The sequence below is a fragment of the Oncorhynchus clarkii genome, unplaced genomic scaffold, assembly GCF_045791955.1.
Source record: "Oncorhynchus clarkii lewisi isolate Uvic-CL-2024 unplaced genomic scaffold, UVic_Ocla_1.0 unplaced_contig_10369_pilon_pilon, whole genome shotgun sequence".
Taxonomy (NCBI): domain Eukaryota; kingdom Metazoa; phylum Chordata; class Actinopteri; order Salmoniformes; family Salmonidae; genus Oncorhynchus; species Oncorhynchus clarkii.
In genome coordinates this window covers 143,096-162,200 of record NW_027261126.1, presented here as the reverse complement: position 1 = coordinate 162,200, position 19,105 = coordinate 143,096, and the positions used below count along the sequence as shown (strand labels likewise).

General features: G+C 47.5%; 1 protein-coding gene across 1 annotated transcript; it reads left to right on the top strand.

Moving 5' to 3' along the window:
• Nucleotides 1–813: 813 nt before the first annotated feature.
• LOC139404980 (ataxin-1-like) lies at nt 814–13,371 on the top strand. Its single transcript, XM_071147545.1, has 6 exons — nt 814–850; nt 7,253–8,107; nt 10,506–10,787; nt 10,930–11,844; nt 11,953–12,195; nt 12,416–13,371. Exons 2-6 carry the CDS (start codon nt 7,571–7,573, stop codon nt 13,208–13,210), a joined length of 2,772 nt encoding a protein of 923 aa, XP_071003646.1. The 5' UTR covers nt 814–850; nt 7,253–7,570; the 3' UTR covers nt 13,211–13,371.
• The last annotated feature ends 5,734 nt before the right edge of the window (nt 13,372–19,105 follow it).

Here is a 19,105-nt window from a genome sequence, read left to right as displayed (position 1 = left end):
TTCCTCCCTTCTCTCTCTGTCTCCTCCCTCTCTCCCTCTCTTCCTCCCTTCTCTCTCTGTCTCCTCCCTCTCTCCCTCTCTTCCTCCCTTCTCTCTCTGCCTCCTCCCTCTTCCTCCCTTCTCTCTCTGTCTCCTCCTTCTCTCCCTCTCTTCCTCCCTTCTCTCTCTGCCTCCTCCCCCTCTCTCTCCCTCCTCCCTTCTCTCTCTGCCTCCTCCCTCTCTTCCTCCCTGATCTCTCTGCCTCCTCCCTCTCTCCCTCTCTTCCTCCCTTCTCTCTCTGCCTCCTCCCCCTCTCTCTACCTCCTCCCTTCTCTGTGTGTGAGCGTAGTCTGGGCGCTCAGCCAAGTAGAATGTGTTTTTGAATGAATATCTGATGCGGCTGGCTGTGGGAGGAGCTATGTTACTGGAGTACTGGGAGAAAAGGAGGGAGGGAGCGTGGGAGAGAGAGAGAGAGACAGACTGAATGAGAGAGAGATTGAGAGAGAGAGAGAAAGGGAGAAAGGGAGAGACAGAGAGAGAAAGGGAGAGACAGAGAGAGAGGTCTGACTGCCTTGCATAACACACGTTGGAGCAGCTTTGCACGCAGGACTTCATGTGATTCTTCAACCAGGGGGACTTCCTCTATCGCTGGCTCATCACAGAGCCTTACGGCTGGGTGTACATGTTCACCCGCTCTCCCGGACGTACCCTACCTGGAGCCTGGAGGAAAACAGGGCTGGCTCTGAAAAATAGACCTGCACAAAGGAGACGTAGAGAAAGAGGATTTCCCTATAGGAATACGTAGTGTAGAAGCTACACAGGCAAGAGGAAGTCTGACAATGCTCTGCCAGCTGTGGCTGTGTACAGCCTGGTAAGCTTTTCCCCTCTCCCTCGGCAAAGGCAGTGTTTCTTCTGGTTTCTTCTTGATTTGTGGAATAGTATTTTGGACCCTGGTCCTCTCCACTCATGCGTTCATCACCACTGTCATTCCCTCATCCAGTAATGCCCCTAGAGGCTACAGAACGTACACTGCATCGGGTTGGTCTTTGGATCGCATTACGATAAATACATTTACAAAAGAGCCAAGTCATACAGGTTTTGTAGAGAGAGGCGTTTGCTTGTTTACACGGGAATCTCTGACCTCTCTGTTTGTCTCTGCCTCTCTGTCTCCATCTGTCTGTGTCTGTCTGTCGTCTAACATTGTGTGAGCTAGCTTAGTGAGGAGATGAGCGATGCAGGACGCTGGAGTCATTGTGAAAAGAAGACAAACAGCCAGCTAGCCACAGCTCTCTCTCTCTCTCTCTCTCTCTCTCTCTCTCTCTCTCTCTCTCTCTCTCTCACGCTAATACTGCGTTCATAACTAAATGGGAATTTAGCACATACGACTGGGAAAAATCCAGTTGAACGGCCCTCCAACCGGTAATTACTAGTGTAAAACTCATCTGTCATCCTGAGCTGCCACTTCACCCACATGCTGACCTCTGACGTCACCAAGGAAATTACCTTCATAACAGCATTTTGGGTATTTAACCGCAACAACAAAACTTTTTAAAAATAAAAATCAATCTGTTAATATGTTGTTTTTTTTAACACTATAATTAGTTTATAAGCACGATAGCTGTATTTTTAGTTTATGGTTTACGCAGCTTGTTGGTCATTAGCCAATCGGCGTTACTTTAAACTTGTTTAAAGTATGTGAATGCATCCAACTTTGTAAATTCCCACCTCCCACTTGGTGACGAACACAGCATTAGAATCTCCTTTACACTCCTGGTCCGCCTTTTAAAGGGAGAGTCAGTCGGGGAATGGAAGGGTTTATTTGGAGCATTAAAGCTAGTAGCCCAATAGACACACACAGATGGTTAACCTTGTGTTTGGTACATTTATAGGAGGTTTGTGGGGGAAAGGTAATATCTGATGGAGAGTGTAGACAGTCAGTTAGTCGTTGTCAGTCAGCCTGTCATTCAGTCAACCAGTCAGTCATTCAGCCAGTCAGTCAGCCAGTCAGTCAGCCAGTCAGTCAGCCAGTCAATCAGTCAGTCAATCAACCTGAGTTGAGTCATTCAGCCAGTCAGTCAGTCAGTCAGTCAGACAGCTAGCCAGCCAGTCAGTCAGTCAGTCAGTCAATCAGTCAGCCTGTCATTCAGTCAACCAGTCAGTCATTCAGCCAGTCAGCCAATCATTCAGCCTGTCATTCAGTCAACCAGTCAGTCATTCAGCCAGTCAGCCAATCATTCAGCCAGTTAACCAGTCAGTCAGCCAGTCAATCAGTCAGTCAATCAACCAGTCAGTCAGTCATTCAGCCAGTCAGTCAGTCAGTTAGTCAGTCAGTTAGTCAGTCAGTCAGCCAGCCAGCCAGCCATTCAGTCAACCAGTCAGTTAGTCAGTCAGTCAGACAGCCAGCTAGTCATTGTCAGTCATTCATTAATTCAGTCATTCAGCCAGCCTGTCTATCAGTCAGTTAGTCAGCCAGCCAGTCAGTCATTCAATCAGTCAGTCAGTAAGCCAGTCAGTCATCCATTCAGTCAACCATTCAGTCAGCCAGCCATCCAGCCAGTCATTCAGTCAGTCATACGTAGTGTAGTCTCTGTGACAACAACAGAGTCAGGTGACAGAAACACAGCAAGGCAACATGTTGTTTCATCGTCAATGTTTGGTTGTTTTTTGTTGTTATTTGGTCGTCAAAGCTCATTTCTGGGAATAATGTACATAATGTGACCATGGCCCATAAGGTCAAGTGCTCTATATAGGGAATAGGGTGCCATACGGGATGCAACTAGTCCCTCTCCAGATCTGCCTAGCCAAAGGACCCAAAGAGCTTCCTGTATTTGTGCACTGTGAGTTTAGTACATGAGTGTTCTCATCAGTGTTATCTTACTGGCCGTGTGTTTGTTGGTCTCAAGGTTATAATAATAACTGTGGGAAATGGAGAAGGTTTCCTCCTTGGTGTCTGTGCTGCTTGCTATCCATGTCAGTGAGTGCCTGCATCCCAAATGCCATCGTACAGATACACTACATGACCAGAAGTATGTGGACACCTGCTCTTCAAACATCTCCTTCCAAAATCATGGGCATTAATATGGAGTTGGTCCCCCCTTTGCTGCTATAACAGCCTCCCGTCTTCTGGGAAGGATTTCCACTAGATGTTGGAACATTGCTGTGGGGTCTTGCTTCTATTCAGCCACAAGAGCATTAGTGAGGTCAGGCACTGATGTTAGACGATGAGGCCTGGCTCGCAGTCGGCGTTCCAATTCATCCCAAAGGTGATCGATAGGGTACAGGTCAGGTCTTTGTGCAGGCCAGTCAAAATTTTCCACACTGATCATGACAAACCATTTCTGTACAGACCTTGCTTTGTGCACAGGGGCATTGTCATGCTGAAACAGGAAAGGGCCTTCCCCAAACTGTTGCCACAAAGTTGGAAGCACAGAATCGTCTGGAATGTCATTGTCTGCTGTAGTGTTAAGATTTCCCTTCATTGGAACTAAAGGGCACAAACCATGAAAAACAGCTCCAGTTCATTATTCCTCCCCCACCAAACTTGGAGCAGGTAGTGTTGTCCTGGCATCCACCAAACCCAGATTTAGGACATAGCCAGTCATTGGTAGTGAGTTGAGATGAGGTGAGGTGAGGTAGGTGAGATGAGGTGATGTAGGTGAGGTGAGGTAGGTGAGGTGAAGTAGGTGAGGTGAGGTAGGTGAGGTGAGGTGATGTAGGTGAGGTGAAGTAGGTGAGGTGAGGTGATGTAGGTGAGGTGAGGTAGGTGAGTTGAGTTGAGGTAGGTGAGGTGAGGTAGGTGAGATGAAGTAGGTGAGGTGAGTTGAAGTGAGGTGAGGTAGGTGAGGTGAGGTGAGTTGAGGTGAGATGAGGTGAGGAAGGTGAATTGAGGTGAGGTGAGTTGAAGTGAGGTGAGGTAGGTGAGGTAGGTGAGGTGAGTGAGTTGAGTGAGGTGAGGTAGGTGAGGTAGGTGAGGTGAGTGAGTTGAGTTGAGGTGAGGTAGATGAGTTGAGGTGAGGTGAGGTGAGGTGAGGTAGGTGAGTTGAGGTGAGGTGAGGTGAGGTAGTTGAGTTGAGGTGAGGTGAGGTGAGTTGGGTGAGTTGAGTTGAGGTAAGGTGAGGTAGGTGAGGTGAGGTAGGTAAGGTGAGTGAGTGGTAGTGAATGGAACAATGCTTGTTCCCATTCAGGACGTGTCTGCTGCCTCTGGGGCATGTGAGGAGAGACTCTCCATATAGCTGAGCACAGGAAAGTTGTCCAAGGGTGCTGGGATCCTCTGGTTGTCTTTAGCGTGTGTGTGTGTGTGTGTGTGTGTGTGTGTGTGTGTGTGTGTGTGTGTGTTGGACTCTAAACAGATTTCTATCTTTACACCAGTGGAAAGTGGGACATGGTGTCTCCGTGTTGTGACTCTCCTGTAACCATGCCTCAGAGATTGTTGTTGTGTTACCGCAGTGTTCATTGTCAAGGCTCGGGTTGTCGTGGTGTTTTCCTCGTGGTGTTATCATGGGATTGCCATGGTGATGGGGTTGTGCTGTAGCAGTGTCGTAGTGTGTGTGTGTCTGTGTGGAGCTAATCGACAATGTCTGCGTGAAGTGGAGGCTATATGGTGCTCTGATGCTAAAGGCACCGCTTAATGTGGGTCAGGAAAAGCAGCTCTCTCTCTCCCTCCCCTCTCTCTTTATCTCTCTTTCTCTCTTCTCCCATCCTCTGCCACTTTCTGTTTTTCCTCTCTCCCTCCCTCTCGCTTTGTTTTTCTCTCTCTTTTTTCCCTTCCCTCTTTCTCTGTCACTCCATGTTTTGTCACTGCATCTCTCCCTGCCTGCCATCATGCGTTGTCTTTCTGTTGATCTATTTCTCCCTCCCTGCCTGCCATCATGCTTTCTGTCTTCCTGCCTCTCTGTTTATCTCCTCTCCTTCTCCCTTTCTTCCTGCCTCTGTTTATCTCCTCTCCTCCCTTTCTTCCTGCCTCTGTTTATCTCCTCTCCTTCTCCCTTTCTTCCTGCCTCTGTTTATCTCCTCTCCTTCTCCCTTTCTTCCTGCCTCTGTTTATCTCCTCTCCTTCTCCCTTTCTTCCTGCCTCTGTTTATCTCCTCTCCTTCTCCCTTTCTTTCTGCCTCTGTTTATCTCCTCTCTTTCTCCCTTTCTTCCTGCCTCTCTGTTTATCTCCTCCCCTTCTCCCTTTCTTCCTGCCTCTCTGTTTATCTCCTCTCCTTCTCCCTTTCTTTCTGCCTCTGTTTATCTCCTCTCCTTCTCCCTTTCTTCCTGCCTCTGTTTATCTCCTCTCCTTCTCCCTTTCTTTCTGCCTCTGTTTATCTCCTCTCCTTCTCCCCTTCTTCCCGCCTCTCTGTTTATCTCCTCTCCTTCTCCCTTTCTTTCTGCCTCTGTTTATCTCCTCTCCTTCTCCCTTTCTTCCTGCCTCTGTTTATCTCCTCTCCTTCTCCCTTTCTTCCTGCCTCTCTGTTTATCTCCTCTCCTTCTCCCTTTCTTCCTGCCTCTGTTTATCTCCTCTCCTTCTCCCTTTCTTCCTGCCTCTCTGTTTATCTCCTCCCCTTCTCCCTTTCTTCCTGCCTCTCTGTTTATCTCCTCCCCTTCTCCCTTTCTTCCTGCCTCTCTGTTTATCTCTCCTTCTCCCTTTCTTCCTGCCTCTCTGTTTATCTCCTCTCCTTCTCCCTTTCTTCCTGTCTCTCTGTTTATCTCCTTTCTTGCCTCTCAGCTGCACCTCTCCTTTGTTACCTCTGGTACATCTAGCAGGCTTTATCAGGCTGTTCTGTTATAGATATAGAATGGTGCATCTAGCAGGCTTTATCAAGCTGTTCTGTTATAGATATAGAATGGTACATCTAGCAGGCTTTATCAGGCTGTTCTGTTATAGATATAGAATGGTACATCTAGCAGGCTTTATCAGGCTGTTCTGTTATAGATATAGAATGGTACATCTAGCAGGCTTTATCAGGCTGTTCTGTTATAGATATAGAATGGTACATCGAGCAGGCTTTATCAAGCTGTTCTGTTATAGATATAGAATGGTACATCTAGCAGGCTTTATCAGGCACACATGGAGGTTCACTGGGTCTTCAGTCCGGTTGACTGTATGTTTATTGTTGAATGTGTAGATGATGTAGATGTGATGACGTGAGGCAGGGGGTAATATACACAATACAACATGACTTCCTAGAACATCATGATGTGATTGTCAAATTATAATTTCAATGAGGAGTGAAATGGATGGACACACAAGCACGCACATAAATACACACACACAGGCCTCCCGAGTGGCGCAGTGGTCTAAGGTACTGCATCGCTAGCTGTGCCACTAGAGATTCTGGGTTCGAGTCCAGGCACTGTCGCAGCTGGCCGCGACCGGGAGACCCATGGGGTGGTGCACAATTGGCCCAGCGTCGTCCGGGTTAGGGGAGGGTTTGGCCGGCAGGGATGTCCTTGTCCCATCACGCACTAGCGACTCCTGTGGTGGGCCGGGCGCAGTGCACGCTGACACGGTCGTCAGGTGTACGGTGTTTCCTCTGACACATTGGTGCGGCTGGCTTCCAGGTTAAGTGGGCATTGTGTCAAGAAGCAGTGCGGCTTGGTTGGGTTGTGTTTCGGAGGACGCATGGCTCTCGACCTTCGTCTCTCCCGAGTCCGTACGGGAGTTGCAGCGATGAGACAAGACTGTAACTACTAATTGGAAACCAGGATATTGGGGAGAAAAAGGGGTAAACATAATTGATATAAATACACACAGAACAACAACAACAACCAGGATGTCATTTGATCTGGTGTCTGGCTTGATTTTCACACCTACCTTTTTCCACTCACAGTCATTGAAGCAGGGGTTGGTACCGGTTCAGGAAACAGAACCAAAAACGGTGAAAAAACAACAAAAATTCAAGTAACAGAAATAGAACCAGCAACTAGTGTTCCGGAACAGAACTGTTATTTTCAAATCTTGAGAATCGGTTAATAATGTCATTGTTTTGTTCCCGAAAATATTCTGTATTTAAGTACAGTTCTGATGCTAGTAATAGCCTAAACTCATGCCATGATGTTCAGCGCTTCAAGCCAAGCCTGTTACATGTCCACCCCTCTTTCTCACTCTCTACTCACCCGCATCTCATGCCTGCAGGGGCGCATATTAAAATATGGAATGTCATGATTGCATATATCCTTTGACGTGTGTCATGCACAGAGAGTAAGCATGTTGGAAATGTACAGCCATCATTCTTCTCTGTTGTTTCTACATTCTAGAACACAACAGTTGTGTTTCTTCCTCTGTCTCCAGATTTACAGCTGGCGGACGTTGTGGTTAGTCAGAGATGATTCCTCATGAAGTCCATGGAGTCGTCCTCTCTGTCGCCTGGCGGGCGTCACTCTGCCCTCTCTAGACTACTGAGTCCAGGACACACAGTCACACAGTGAAGACCTGAAAGAGACCTGATAGAGCCCACGACAACACTGAGAGAGAGAGATGTTTCGCATGCCAATAAAGCCCTTAAATTGAATTGAAATTGAGAGAGAAACAGAGATAGGGACAAAGAGAGAGAGAAACAGTAGGTTCAAAAAACCTACTTGAGAGACAAACAAAGAGTGAAAACCAACCATGAAATCCAACCAGGAGAGGAGCCATGGCTGTCTACCTCCAAAGAAGCGTGAGATCCTAGCCCTGGAGCAGAGGCCTGTGGTGGTACCAGCAGCAGCTGAGATCCTAGCCCTGGAGCAGAGGCCTGTGGTGGTACCAGCAGCAGCTGCAGCCTCAGCAGACACTACCTTGCACACAGAGAACCTGACTTGGCTGGCCAATGTAGCCAGCGAACGCTGCAGATCCACAGAAACTCCCAGCCCCAGGTTTCCTGTCTCCTCGTCCTCCTCTTCATCTCCCTCCCCTTCTGCTCTCCCCCTGTCCTCTCTCTCCACGATCTACCCCACTGGGGTGGGGCTCAGCCAACAGGGCGGGACAATCCAGTACGCCCAGCTGGCCCCTAACCTCCAGTTCATTAGCTCGGGGCCGTACACTGGCTACATCTCCTCTCAGATCATCCAGTCCACTGCCACCAGTGTAGCCGCCTCCACAGGGCAACAGCGCCACCATCTGGACGGCCACTGCTACACCACCGCCCTCATCTCCCAGGCCACCAAGGTGTGTGTCTATTGTGTGTGCATTCGGAAAGTATTCAGACCCCTTGACTTTTTCCACATTTTGTTACGTTAAAGCCTTATTCTAAAATGTATTATTGTTTTTTCCCCCTCATCAATCTACACACAATAAGGTATTTTTTACATTTATTTTTTATACATTTACAAAAATGTATAAAAACCTGTTTTTGCTTTGTCATTATGTTTGCTGTGTTCAGATTGATCAGATTGTTTATGTATTTAATCCATTGTGGAAAAAGTCAAGGGGTCTGAATACTTTCCATAGACACCGTATATCGGTGTTGGGGAGTAGTGAACTACATGGAGTTCAACTAGTAAGTTAACTACATTTTGCTGTATTTTGCTGGTAGTTTAACTAAATTATGGCAAGACAATTTGTGTCAGACCTGCCCAATTCTCACTTAAAACATCATTTTTGTGTTTAATAGACTAGATTGTGATCTGTTTTTGCAATTTCTAGACTATGACATTTCAGATTTCAATATGATAATGCATCATTAAAGTAGTCAACTACTTTTTCAAGGTAACTTTAAGGTTCAGTAAACTATATTTTCTTAAGGCTAGATTTAATGTAGCGTAACTTCTTCCAGAGTGAAGTAATTGTTAGCTTGATAAACTTTCATAGTAGCTTCCCCACCACTGGTATTTATTGTGTAATTAATTAGTAGTATTATTATTATACAGTGGGGCAAAAAAGTATTTAGTCAGCCACCAGTTGTGCAAGTTCTCCCACTTAAAAAGATGAGAGAGGCCTGTAATTTTCATCATAGGTACACTTCAACTATGACAGACGAAATGAGGAAAAAAAATCCAGAAAATCACATTGTAGGATTTTTAATGAATTTATTTGCAAATTGTGGTGGAAAATAAGTATTTGGTCACCTACAAACAAGCAAGATTTCTGGCTCTCACAGACCTGTAACTTCTTCTTTAAGAGGCTCCTCTGTCCTCCACTCGTTACCTGTATTAATGGCACCTGTTTGAACTTGTTATCAGTATAAAAGACACCTGTCCACAACCTCAAACAGTCACACTCCAAGCTTCACTATGGCCAAGACCAAAGAGCTGTCAAAGGACACCAGAAACAAAATTGTAGACCTGCACCAGGCTGGGAAGACTGAATCTGCAATAGGTAAGCAGCTTGGTTTGAAGAAATCAACTGTGGGAGCAATTATTAGGAAATGGAAGACATACAATACCACTGATAATCTCCCTCTATCTGGGGCTCCACGCAAGATCTCACCCTGTGGGGTCAAAATGATCACAAAAACGGTGAGCAAAAATCCCAGAACCACACGGGGGGACCTAGTGAATGACCGGCAGAGAGCTGGGACCAAAGTAACAAAGCCTACCATCAGTAACACACTACGCCGCCAGGGACTCAAATCCTGCAGTGCCAGACGTGTCCCCTGCTTAAGCTAGTACATGTCCAGGCCCGTCTGAAGTTTGCTAGAGAGCATTTGGATGATCCAGAAGAAGATTGGGAAAATGTCATATGGTCAGATGAAACCAAAATATAACTTTTTGGTAAAAACTTAACTCGTCGTGTTTGGAGGACAAAGAATGCTGAGTTGCATCCAAAGAACACCATACCTACTGTGAAGCACGGTGGTGGAAACACCATGCTTTGGGGCTGTTTTTCTGCAAAGGGACCAGGACGACTGATCCGTGTAAAGGAAAGAATGAATGGGGCCATGTATCGTGAGATTTTGAGTGAAAACCTCCTTCCATCAGCAAGGGCATTGAAGATGAAACGTGGCTGGGTCTTTCAGCATGACAATAATCCCAAACACACCGCTCGGGCAACGAAGGAGTGGCTTCGTAAGAAGCATTTCAAGGTCCTGGAGTGGCCTAGCCAGTCTCCAGATCTCAACCCCATAGAAAATCTTTGGAGGGAGTTGAAAGTCCGTGTTGCCCAGCAACAGCCCCAAAACATCACTGCTCTAGAGGAGATCTGCATGGAGGAATGGGCCAAAATACCAGCAACAGTGTGTGAAAACCTTGTGAAGACTTACAGAAAACATTTGACCTCTGTCATTGCCAACAAAGGGTATATAACAAAGTATTGAGATCAACTTTTGTTGTTGACCAAATACTTATTTTCCACCATAATTTGCAAATAAATTCATAAAAAATCCTACAATGTGATTTTCTGGATTTTTTTTCTCATTTTGTCTGTCATAGTTGAAGTGTACCTATGATGAAAATTACAGGCCTCTCTCATCTTTTTAAGTGGGAGAACTTGCACAATTGGTGGCTGACTAAATATTTTGGCCCCACTGTATAATTAGTGTTTTTTATTTTTTATGTTTTTTATGTTTTGGTTGGTGCGAAGAAATATCCCCTTTGGGGCGATTAATGAAATACTCTGTTATGTTAAGGTTGGGGACCAGCAGAACAAGGTCCAGATAGGTCTGCCGTCTGACCTGGCTGTGTCCGTTGGAGGGACCCACTTCACCACTACCCACCAGTACATCCAGCTGGACAGCAGCAGCCCTCTGACCGTCACCTCCCCTACCCAGGGTCACCTCCAGCCTCTCCAGCTCCACACCCACCCTGGGGTGGGCCTCCTCCCCCACACCCTCACCCTCGCCCCCTCCCAGGTGCTGGTCCAGTATACGGATGGGTTAGGGGTCAACAAAGCTGAGGGCGGACACACCAAGGTATTTACATCGTTTTTTATTGAATATATTTTTAGACGTTGAACTGTTTGCGAGGAGAGCTTGTGGGTAAGCATGTCATTGTACAGTGTAGACTACACTGTATCCTGTGGATATGATAAATAAAGATTGATTTTATTTGAAGGTGGTGCAGCTGAATGGAGAGCTGGAGAGGAGTTTCGGTAAACAGAGCTGTGCTGGCATCAAAGGAACCTCCTACTCTAACCAGAACAATCAGCAGGTTCACCATGGATATGAAGCTCGACACATCCTCATTCCCGCAGACTACACTACCCAGGATTCCACAGGACTACAAACCTCCCTGGTGCTGGTAGCAAACGCCCAGCCCAACCCCCACCCTCACCCTACCAGTGGTGCTGAGCAGGACAAGGTCCAGGTCCACCCATCACTAATACACAGTGAGGGAGGAGGCATCTGTCTAAGGAAACCTGTCTCCAGAACCTCCTCTTTCACCTCCCTCAACTCCTCTGAGGCTCTGAAGGTCTCTTCTGCCCCTCACACAGTTATCCAGACCACCCACCACTCTGACGAGCATGTACACAGCCTGTACTCCACCACCCAGGCACCAATCATCGGCTACATCGCCAGGGCAGGTAACCAGCATGGCGTCAGCTACGCCACCCTGCCGCAGCACCTGGTCATCCCGGACGGCCAGTCCCTCCAGTCTCTCCTGATACCCGTTAACGGAGTTACCACCACTACGGACCTCGAGGCTGCCTGCTCGGTGACCGCCAGGACGGCCAGCACCACCGCCTCTCAGCTGGCTCCAGCGACCGCATCCCTCCCCCGCCACACCTACCTCACCGCGTCCCTGTCCAAGTGTGAGATGCTGGGGTCGGATGGCCACCACCAGTCCCCTGCTGTACTCCAGGCCCAAGTACTACCCATCCAACACATCCAAATCCCGTCTAACACAACTGCTAATGTGGTGGCGTCCCCCTCCCCTGCCCCAGACATAGCTCCAGGACCTGTCCAGGCCTCCCCCTCTCTCTCCTCTTCCCCCTCCCCTGCCCCAGCCCTAGCTCCAGGACCTGTCCAGGCCTCCCCCTCTCTCTCCTCTTCCCTCTCCTCCACTCCAGCTCCTGTCCAGTCCACCCCCACTCTCTCCTCTTCCCCTGCCCCAGCCCTAGCTACAGCCCCTGTCCAGGCCTCCCCCTCTCTCTCCTCCTCTCCAACCACGCTCCCTCCGTTCTTCATGCGTGGCTCCATCATCCAGCTGGCGGACGGGGAGCTGAAGCGAGTGGAGGACCTGAAGACGGAGGACTTCATCCAGAGTGCTGAGATCAGCAGTGAGCTGAAGATTGACTCCAGCACAGTGGAACGCATCGACACGGGCCAGACACCCAACGCTGTCATCATACAGTTCGGTGTCGGGGAACACAAAGCACAGGTAAGCTTGCAATGCTTGTTGTTGTCTCCATTCCCCTAGACTCAGTGCCAGTCTGTTTGTACTACCCTGCCAACGCCTTGTCACTCATTCTCTCACCGCAGTGGTGTTGAAAAGAGCACAAACAGATCTGAGACCAGGCTACCATAACCCCATCCTAATGTCAATGTTTATGCCAATAACAGTTTATTGTGTATCCTTTGTGTGTTGTATTCCTCTGCAGGTGTGTGTGGAGGTGCTGTTAGAGTACCCGTTCTTTGTGTTCGGCCAGGGCTGGTCGTCCTGCTGCCCTGGCCGGACCACTCAGCTGTTGGAGCTGAGCTGTGCCAAGCTGTGTGTTGGGGACGTGTGTGTCTCCCTGACCCTCAGGAGCCTGAGGGGCGGCGGTGGCTCTGTGTCTGGGAGGAACCACAACAGCCAGGGTCACGAGGTCAAGCTGAGGCACAGCCACAACACTGGGGACATCACACAGGGGTCTAACTGCCAGGGGAACAGTCAGGGGAATAGCCAGAGTAATGGTCAGAGAGACAGTCAGAGTATGGACAAGGACTTTAGGAACAGTTTGAATGCTGCAGGCAGCAACAGTGTCTTCCTGGTGCAAGTGGCCAAAACAGACAGGTTGAATGAGGAGGACAGGGACGTCCCCCGCTGTGTGGACCAGGTGACAGGATCTGGACTGAGACCCGGATCTGGACCAGGGGTCTACGGAACTGGAGTTGGACCCAGGAGCACCTCGGACCTGCAGGCTGTCTCAGGGAATGGAGAGATGATAGGGAGAGACAATGGAGAGACGAGAGAGAGAGAACAGAATAGCCCCATGCTCCCTCCGCCCCTCAAGACAGAAGTGGGTGAGGCAGACAAAGAAAAACCCTGGGGTCGTAAGAGGAGGTGGTCTGCTCCAGAGAGAGATCAGACAGAGAGGGCGGACGAGGAACCCCCTTTGACTCTGCCAAAACCCTCTTTTATAACTCAGCAGGTCAAACTCTCCATCGAGGGAAGGTCAAATGTTAGTCGTTGAAGGAGCTGGAGTGTTGTACAGGAGGTAGGGAACATAGTTTTATATGTTTGTAACGTTGTTAGTGCTGTTTGGTTTAATCTATCTATCCACATTAATGGAAAGGATTCATTTACCTGGTATATACATGTTTTATGATTCTATTTCTATGGAAGGAACATTGTTGTCTCTGTGTTTGGCCCACAGCCTGGGAGGCCAGTCTCTCTCCAGAACACAGTTATTGGCCCACAGCCTGGGAGGCCAGTCTCTCTCCAGAACACAGTTAGTGGCCCACTGTCTGGGAGGCCAGTCTCTCTCCAGAACACAGTTAGTGGCCCACTGTCTGGGAGGCCAGTCTATCTCCAGAACACAGTGAGTGGCCCACTGCCTGGGAGGCCAGTCTCTCTCCAGAACACAGTTAGTGGCCCACTGTCTGGAAGGCCAGTCTCTCTCCAGACCACAGTTAGTGGCCCACTGCCTGGGAGGCCAGTCTCTCTCCAGAACACAGTGAGTGGCCCACTGTCTGGGAGGCCAGTCTCTCTCCAGAACACAGTTAGTGGCCCACTGCCTGGGAGGCCAGTCTCTCTCCAGAACACCGTTTTGTCACTAAAGCACCTTATACCACCCACCACTGCGACTTGTATGCTCTAATCGGCTGGCCCTCGCTACATATTCGTCGCCAGACCCACTGGCTCCAGCTCATCTACAAGTCCATGCTAGGTAAAGCTCCGCCTTATCTCAGTTCACTGGTTACGATGGCAACACCCATCCGTAGCACGCGCTCCAGCAGGTGTATCTCACTGATCATCCCTAAAGCCAACACCTCATTTGGCCGCCTTTCGTTCCAGTTCTCTGCTGCCTGTGATTGGAACGAATTGCAAAAATCGCTGAAGTTGGAGACTTTTATCTCCCTCACCAACTTCAAACATCTGCTATCTGAGCAGCTAACCGATCGCTGCAGCTGTACATAGTCTATTGGTAAATAGCCCACCCATTTTCACCTACCTCATCCCCATACTGTTTTTATTTATTTATTTTTCTGCTCTTTTGCACACCAATATCTCTACCTTTACATAACCATCTGATCATTTATCACTCCAGTGTTAATCTGCATAATTGTAATTATTTGCCTACCTTCTCATGCCTTTTGCACACAATGTATATATAGACTCCCCTTTTTTCTACTGTGTTATTGACTTGTTAATTGTTTACTCCATGTGTAACTCTGTGTTGTCTGTTCACACTGCTATGCCTTATCTTGGCCAGGTCGCAGTTGCAAATGAGAACTTGTTCTCAACTAGCCTACCTGGTTAAATAAAGGTGAAATAAAAAATAAAATAAAATAAAAAAACACAGTTAGTGGCCCACTGCCTGGGAGGCCAGTCTCTCTCCAGAACACAGTTAGTGGCCCACTGTCTGGGAGGCCAGTCTCTCTCCAGAGCACAGTGAGTGGATACTGTAGCTAGCAGATGGTTGACCTGGAAAGGCTTGAATTTACTAAACCATGAGATTTGTCCTCTATATTGACCTATAAAGTGAATTATGCATGTGTGAGTTATATCAATTGATAATTTCTGCCTTGTTAGAATACAACCCTCTACTGCTCATCGTTACCCTCAGTCATCAGAACCCCCCCCCCCCCCAAAAAATAGGATGGAATATTTGTTTCAATGAAAAACCACAATGTGTGTAGTAAAGGATTACACATATACCGTATTCAGTGCATTCCTGAAGTATTCAGACCCCTTGACTTTTCATACATTTTGTTACGTTACAGCCTTATTCTGAAATCTACACACAATAACACATAATGACAAAGTGAAAACTGTTTTTTAAAGATATTTTTATCCCCTAAAAAACAGTAATACCTTATTTACGTAAGTATTCAAACCCTAGTGCTATGAGACTCGAAATTGAGCTCAGGTGCATCATCCTTGAGACTCTTCCTAGAGCTGGCCGCCCGGCCAGAAACAACTCTCTCACCGTTGCTGCTTGCTATAGACCACCCTCTGCCCCCAGCTGTGCCCTGGACATCATATGTGAATTGATTTGTCCCCCATCTATCTTCAGAGCTCATGCTGCTAGGTGACCTAAACTGGGACATGCTTAACACCCCGGCCATCCTACAATCTAAGCTTGATACCCTCAATCTCACACAAATTATCAATGAACCTACCAGGTACAATCCCAAATCCGTAAACACGGGCACCCTCATAGATATCATCCTAACCAACCTGCCCTCCAAATACACCTCTGCTGTTTTCAACCAAGATCTCAGCGATCACTGCCTCATTGCCTGCATCCGTAATGGGTCTGCGGTCAAACGACCACCCCTCACCACTGTCAAACGCTCCCTGAAACACTTCAGCGAGCAGGCCTTTCTAATTGAACTGGTCAGGGTATCTTGGAATGACACATCCCGTCAGTAGAAGATGCCTTGTTATTCTTTAAAAGTGCCTTCCTCACCATCTTAAATAAGCATGCTCCATTCAAAAAATGTAGAACCAGGAACAGATATAGCCCTTGGTTCACTCCAGACCTGGCTGCCCTTGACCAGCACAAAAACATCCTGTGGTGTTCTGCATTAGCATCGAATAACCCCCGTGATATGCAACTTTTCAGGGAAGTTAGGAACCAATATACACAGGCAGTTAGGAAAGCTAAGGCTAGCTTTTTCAAACAGAAATTTGCATCCTGTAGCACAAACTCAAAAAAGTTCTGGGACACTGTAAAGTCCATGGAGAATAAGAGAACCTCCTCCCAGCTGTCCACTGCACTGAGGCTAGGAAACACTGTCACCACCGATAAATCCACTATAATTGATCATTTTAATAAGCATTTTTCTACGGCTGGCCATGCTTTCCACCTGGCTACCCCTACCCCGGTCAACTGCCCGGCACCCCCCACAGCAACTCGCCCAAGCCTCCCCATTTCTCCTTCACCCAAATCCAGATAGCTGATGTTCTGAAAGAGCGGCAAAATCTGGACCACTACAAAACAGCCGGGCTAGACAATCTGGACCCTCTCTTTCTAAAATGATCTGCCGAAATTGTTGCAACCCCTATTACTAGCCTGTTCAACCTCTCTTTCGTATCATCTGAGATTCCCAAAGATTGGAAAGCTGCCGCGATCATCCCCCTCTTCAAAGGGGGAGACACTCTAGACCCAAACTGCTACAAACCTATATCTATCCTACCCTGCCTTTCTAAGGTCTTTGAAAGCCAAGTTAAGAAACAGATCACCGACCATTTCGAATCCCACCGTACCTTCTCCGCTATGCAGTCTGGTTTCAGAGCTGGTCATGAGTGCACCTCAGCCATGCTCAAGGTACTAAATGATATCATAACCACCATCGATAAGAGACATTACTGTGCAGCCATATTCATCGACCTGGCCAAGGCTTTCGACTCTGTCAATCACCACATTCTTATCGGCAGACTAAACAGCCTTGGTTTCTCAAATGACTGCCTCGCCTGGCTCACCAACTACTTCTCAGATAGAGTCAGCGTGTCAAATCGGACGGCCTGTTGTCTCGACCTCTCTATGGAGGTGCCACAAGGTTAAATTCTAGGGCCGACTCTCTTCTCTGTATATATCAATAATGTTGCTCTTGCTGCTGGTGATTCTCTTTCCACCTCTATGCAGACGACACCATTCTGTATACTTCTGGCCCTTCTTTGGACACTGTGTTAACTAACCTCCAGATGAGCTTCAATGCCATACAACTCTCCTCCAATTGCTCCTAAATGCAAGTAAAACTAAATACATGCTCTTTAACCGATCGCTGCCTGCACCTGCCCGCCCGTCCAGCATCACTACTCTGGACGGTTCTGACTTAGAATATGTGGACAACTACAAATACCTAGGTGTCTGGTTAGACTGTAAACTCTCCTTCCAGGCTCACATTAAGCATCTCCAATCCAAAATTAAATCTAAAATTAAATCTAGAATCGGCTTCCTATTTCGCAACAAAGCATCCTTCACTCATGCTGCCAAACATACCCTCGTAAAACTCACCATCCTACCGATCCTCGACTTCGGCGATGTCATTTACAAAATAGCCTCCAACACTCTACTCAACAAATTGGGTGCAGTCTATCACAGTGCCATCCGTTTTGTCACCAAAGCCCCATATACTACCCACCATTGTGACCTGTATACTCTCGTTGGCTGGCCCTCGCTTCATACTCGTCGCCAAACCCACTGGCTCCAGGTCATCTACAAGTCTCTGCTAGGTAAAGCCCCGCCTTTATCTCAGCTCACTGGTCACTATAGCAGCACCCACCCGTAGCACGCGCTCCAGCAGGTATATCTCACTAGTCACCCCCAAAGCCAATTCCTCCTTTGGCCGCCTTTCAAGTTCTCTGCTACCAATGACTGGAACGAACTGCAAAAATCACTGAAGCTGGAGACTAATATCTCCCTCACTAGCTTTAAGCACCAGCTGTCAGAGCAGCTCACAGATCACTGCACCTGTACATAGCCCATCTGTAATATCGCCCATCCAACTACCTCATCCCCATACTGTATTTATTTATTTATCTTGCTCCTTTGCTCCCCAGTTTCTCTACTTGCACATTCATCTTCTGCACATCAATCACTCCAGTGTTTAATTGGTATGTTGTAATTACTTCGCCACCATGGCCTATTTATTGCCTTACCTATCTTATCTTACCTCATTTGCACACACTGTATAAAGATGTTTTCTACTGTATTATTGACTGTATGTTTGTATATTCCATGTGTAACTCTGTGTTGTTGTATGTGTCAAATTGCTTTGCTTTATTCTTGGCCAGGTCGCAATTGTAAATGAGAACTTGTTCTCAACTAGTCTACCTGGTTAAATAAAGGTAAAATAAATTAAAAAACGATGGTCACTCTGACAGAGCTCCAGAGTTTCTCTGTGCAGATGGGGGAACCTTCCAGAAGGACATCCATCTCTGCAGCACTCCACCAATCAGGCCTTTATGGTAGGGTGGCCAGATGGAAGCCACTCCTCAGTAAAAGGCACATGACAGCCCGCTTGGAGCTCGCCAAAAGGCACCTAAATGACTGACCATGAGAAACAAGATTATCTGGTCTGATGAAACCAAGATTAAACTTGTTGGACTGCATGCTAAGCATCACGTCTGGAGGAAACTTGGTACCATCCCTACGGTGAAGCATGGTGGTGGCAGCATCATGCTGTGGGGATGTTTTTCAGCAGCAGGGACTGGGAGGCTAGTCAGGATCGAAGGAAAGATGAACGGAGCAAAGTACAGGGAGATCTTTGATGAAAACCTGCTCCAGTGCGCTCAGGACCTTAGACTGGGGCGAAGGGTCACCTTCTAACAGGACAACGACCCTAAGCACACAGCCAAGACAATGCAGGAGTGGCTTCGGGACAAGTCTCTGAATGTCCTTGAGTGGCCCAGCCAGAGCCTGGACTTGAACCCGATCGAACATCTCTGGAGAGACCTGAAAATAGCTGTGCAGCGAAGCTCCCCATCCAACCTGACAGAGCTTGAGAGGATCTGCAGAGAAGAATGGGAGAAACTCCCCAAAAACAAGTGTGCCATGCTTGTAGCGTCTTACCCAAGAAGACTTGATGCTGTAATCTCTGCCAAAGGTGCTTCAACAAAGTACTGAGTAAAGGGTCTGAATACTTATGTAAATGTGATATTTCAGTTTTGTATTTTTTATAAATTAGCAAAAAAAAAAAAAGTTTTGCTTTGTCATTATGGCGTGTTGTGTGTAGATTGATGAGGGAAAAAAACTATTGAATCCATTTTAGAATAAGGCTGTAACGTAACAAACTGTGGAAAAAGTCAAGGGGTCAGAACACTTTCCGAAGGCACTGTATGTTGCAATCATGTCAGTTTACAGAAATGTGGGTGTGTATAATTTAGTTATAGGCCATATTCCAGAAAGTGAATTCAA

Coding starts and splice junctions, on each gene's coding strand:
- LOC139404980 (XM_071147545.1), top strand. CDS start 7,571: ATGAAATCCAACCAGGAGAGGAGCCATGGCTGTCTACCTCCAAAGAAG. Junction 10,788..10,929: donor CTGAGGGCGGACACACCAAG/GTATTTACATCG, acceptor TTTTATTTGAAG/GTGGTGCAGCTGAATGGAGA. Junction 11,845..11,952: donor TAGCTCCAGGACCTGTCCAG/GCCTCCCCCTCT, acceptor GCCCCTGTCCAG/GCCTCCCCCTCTCTCTCCTC.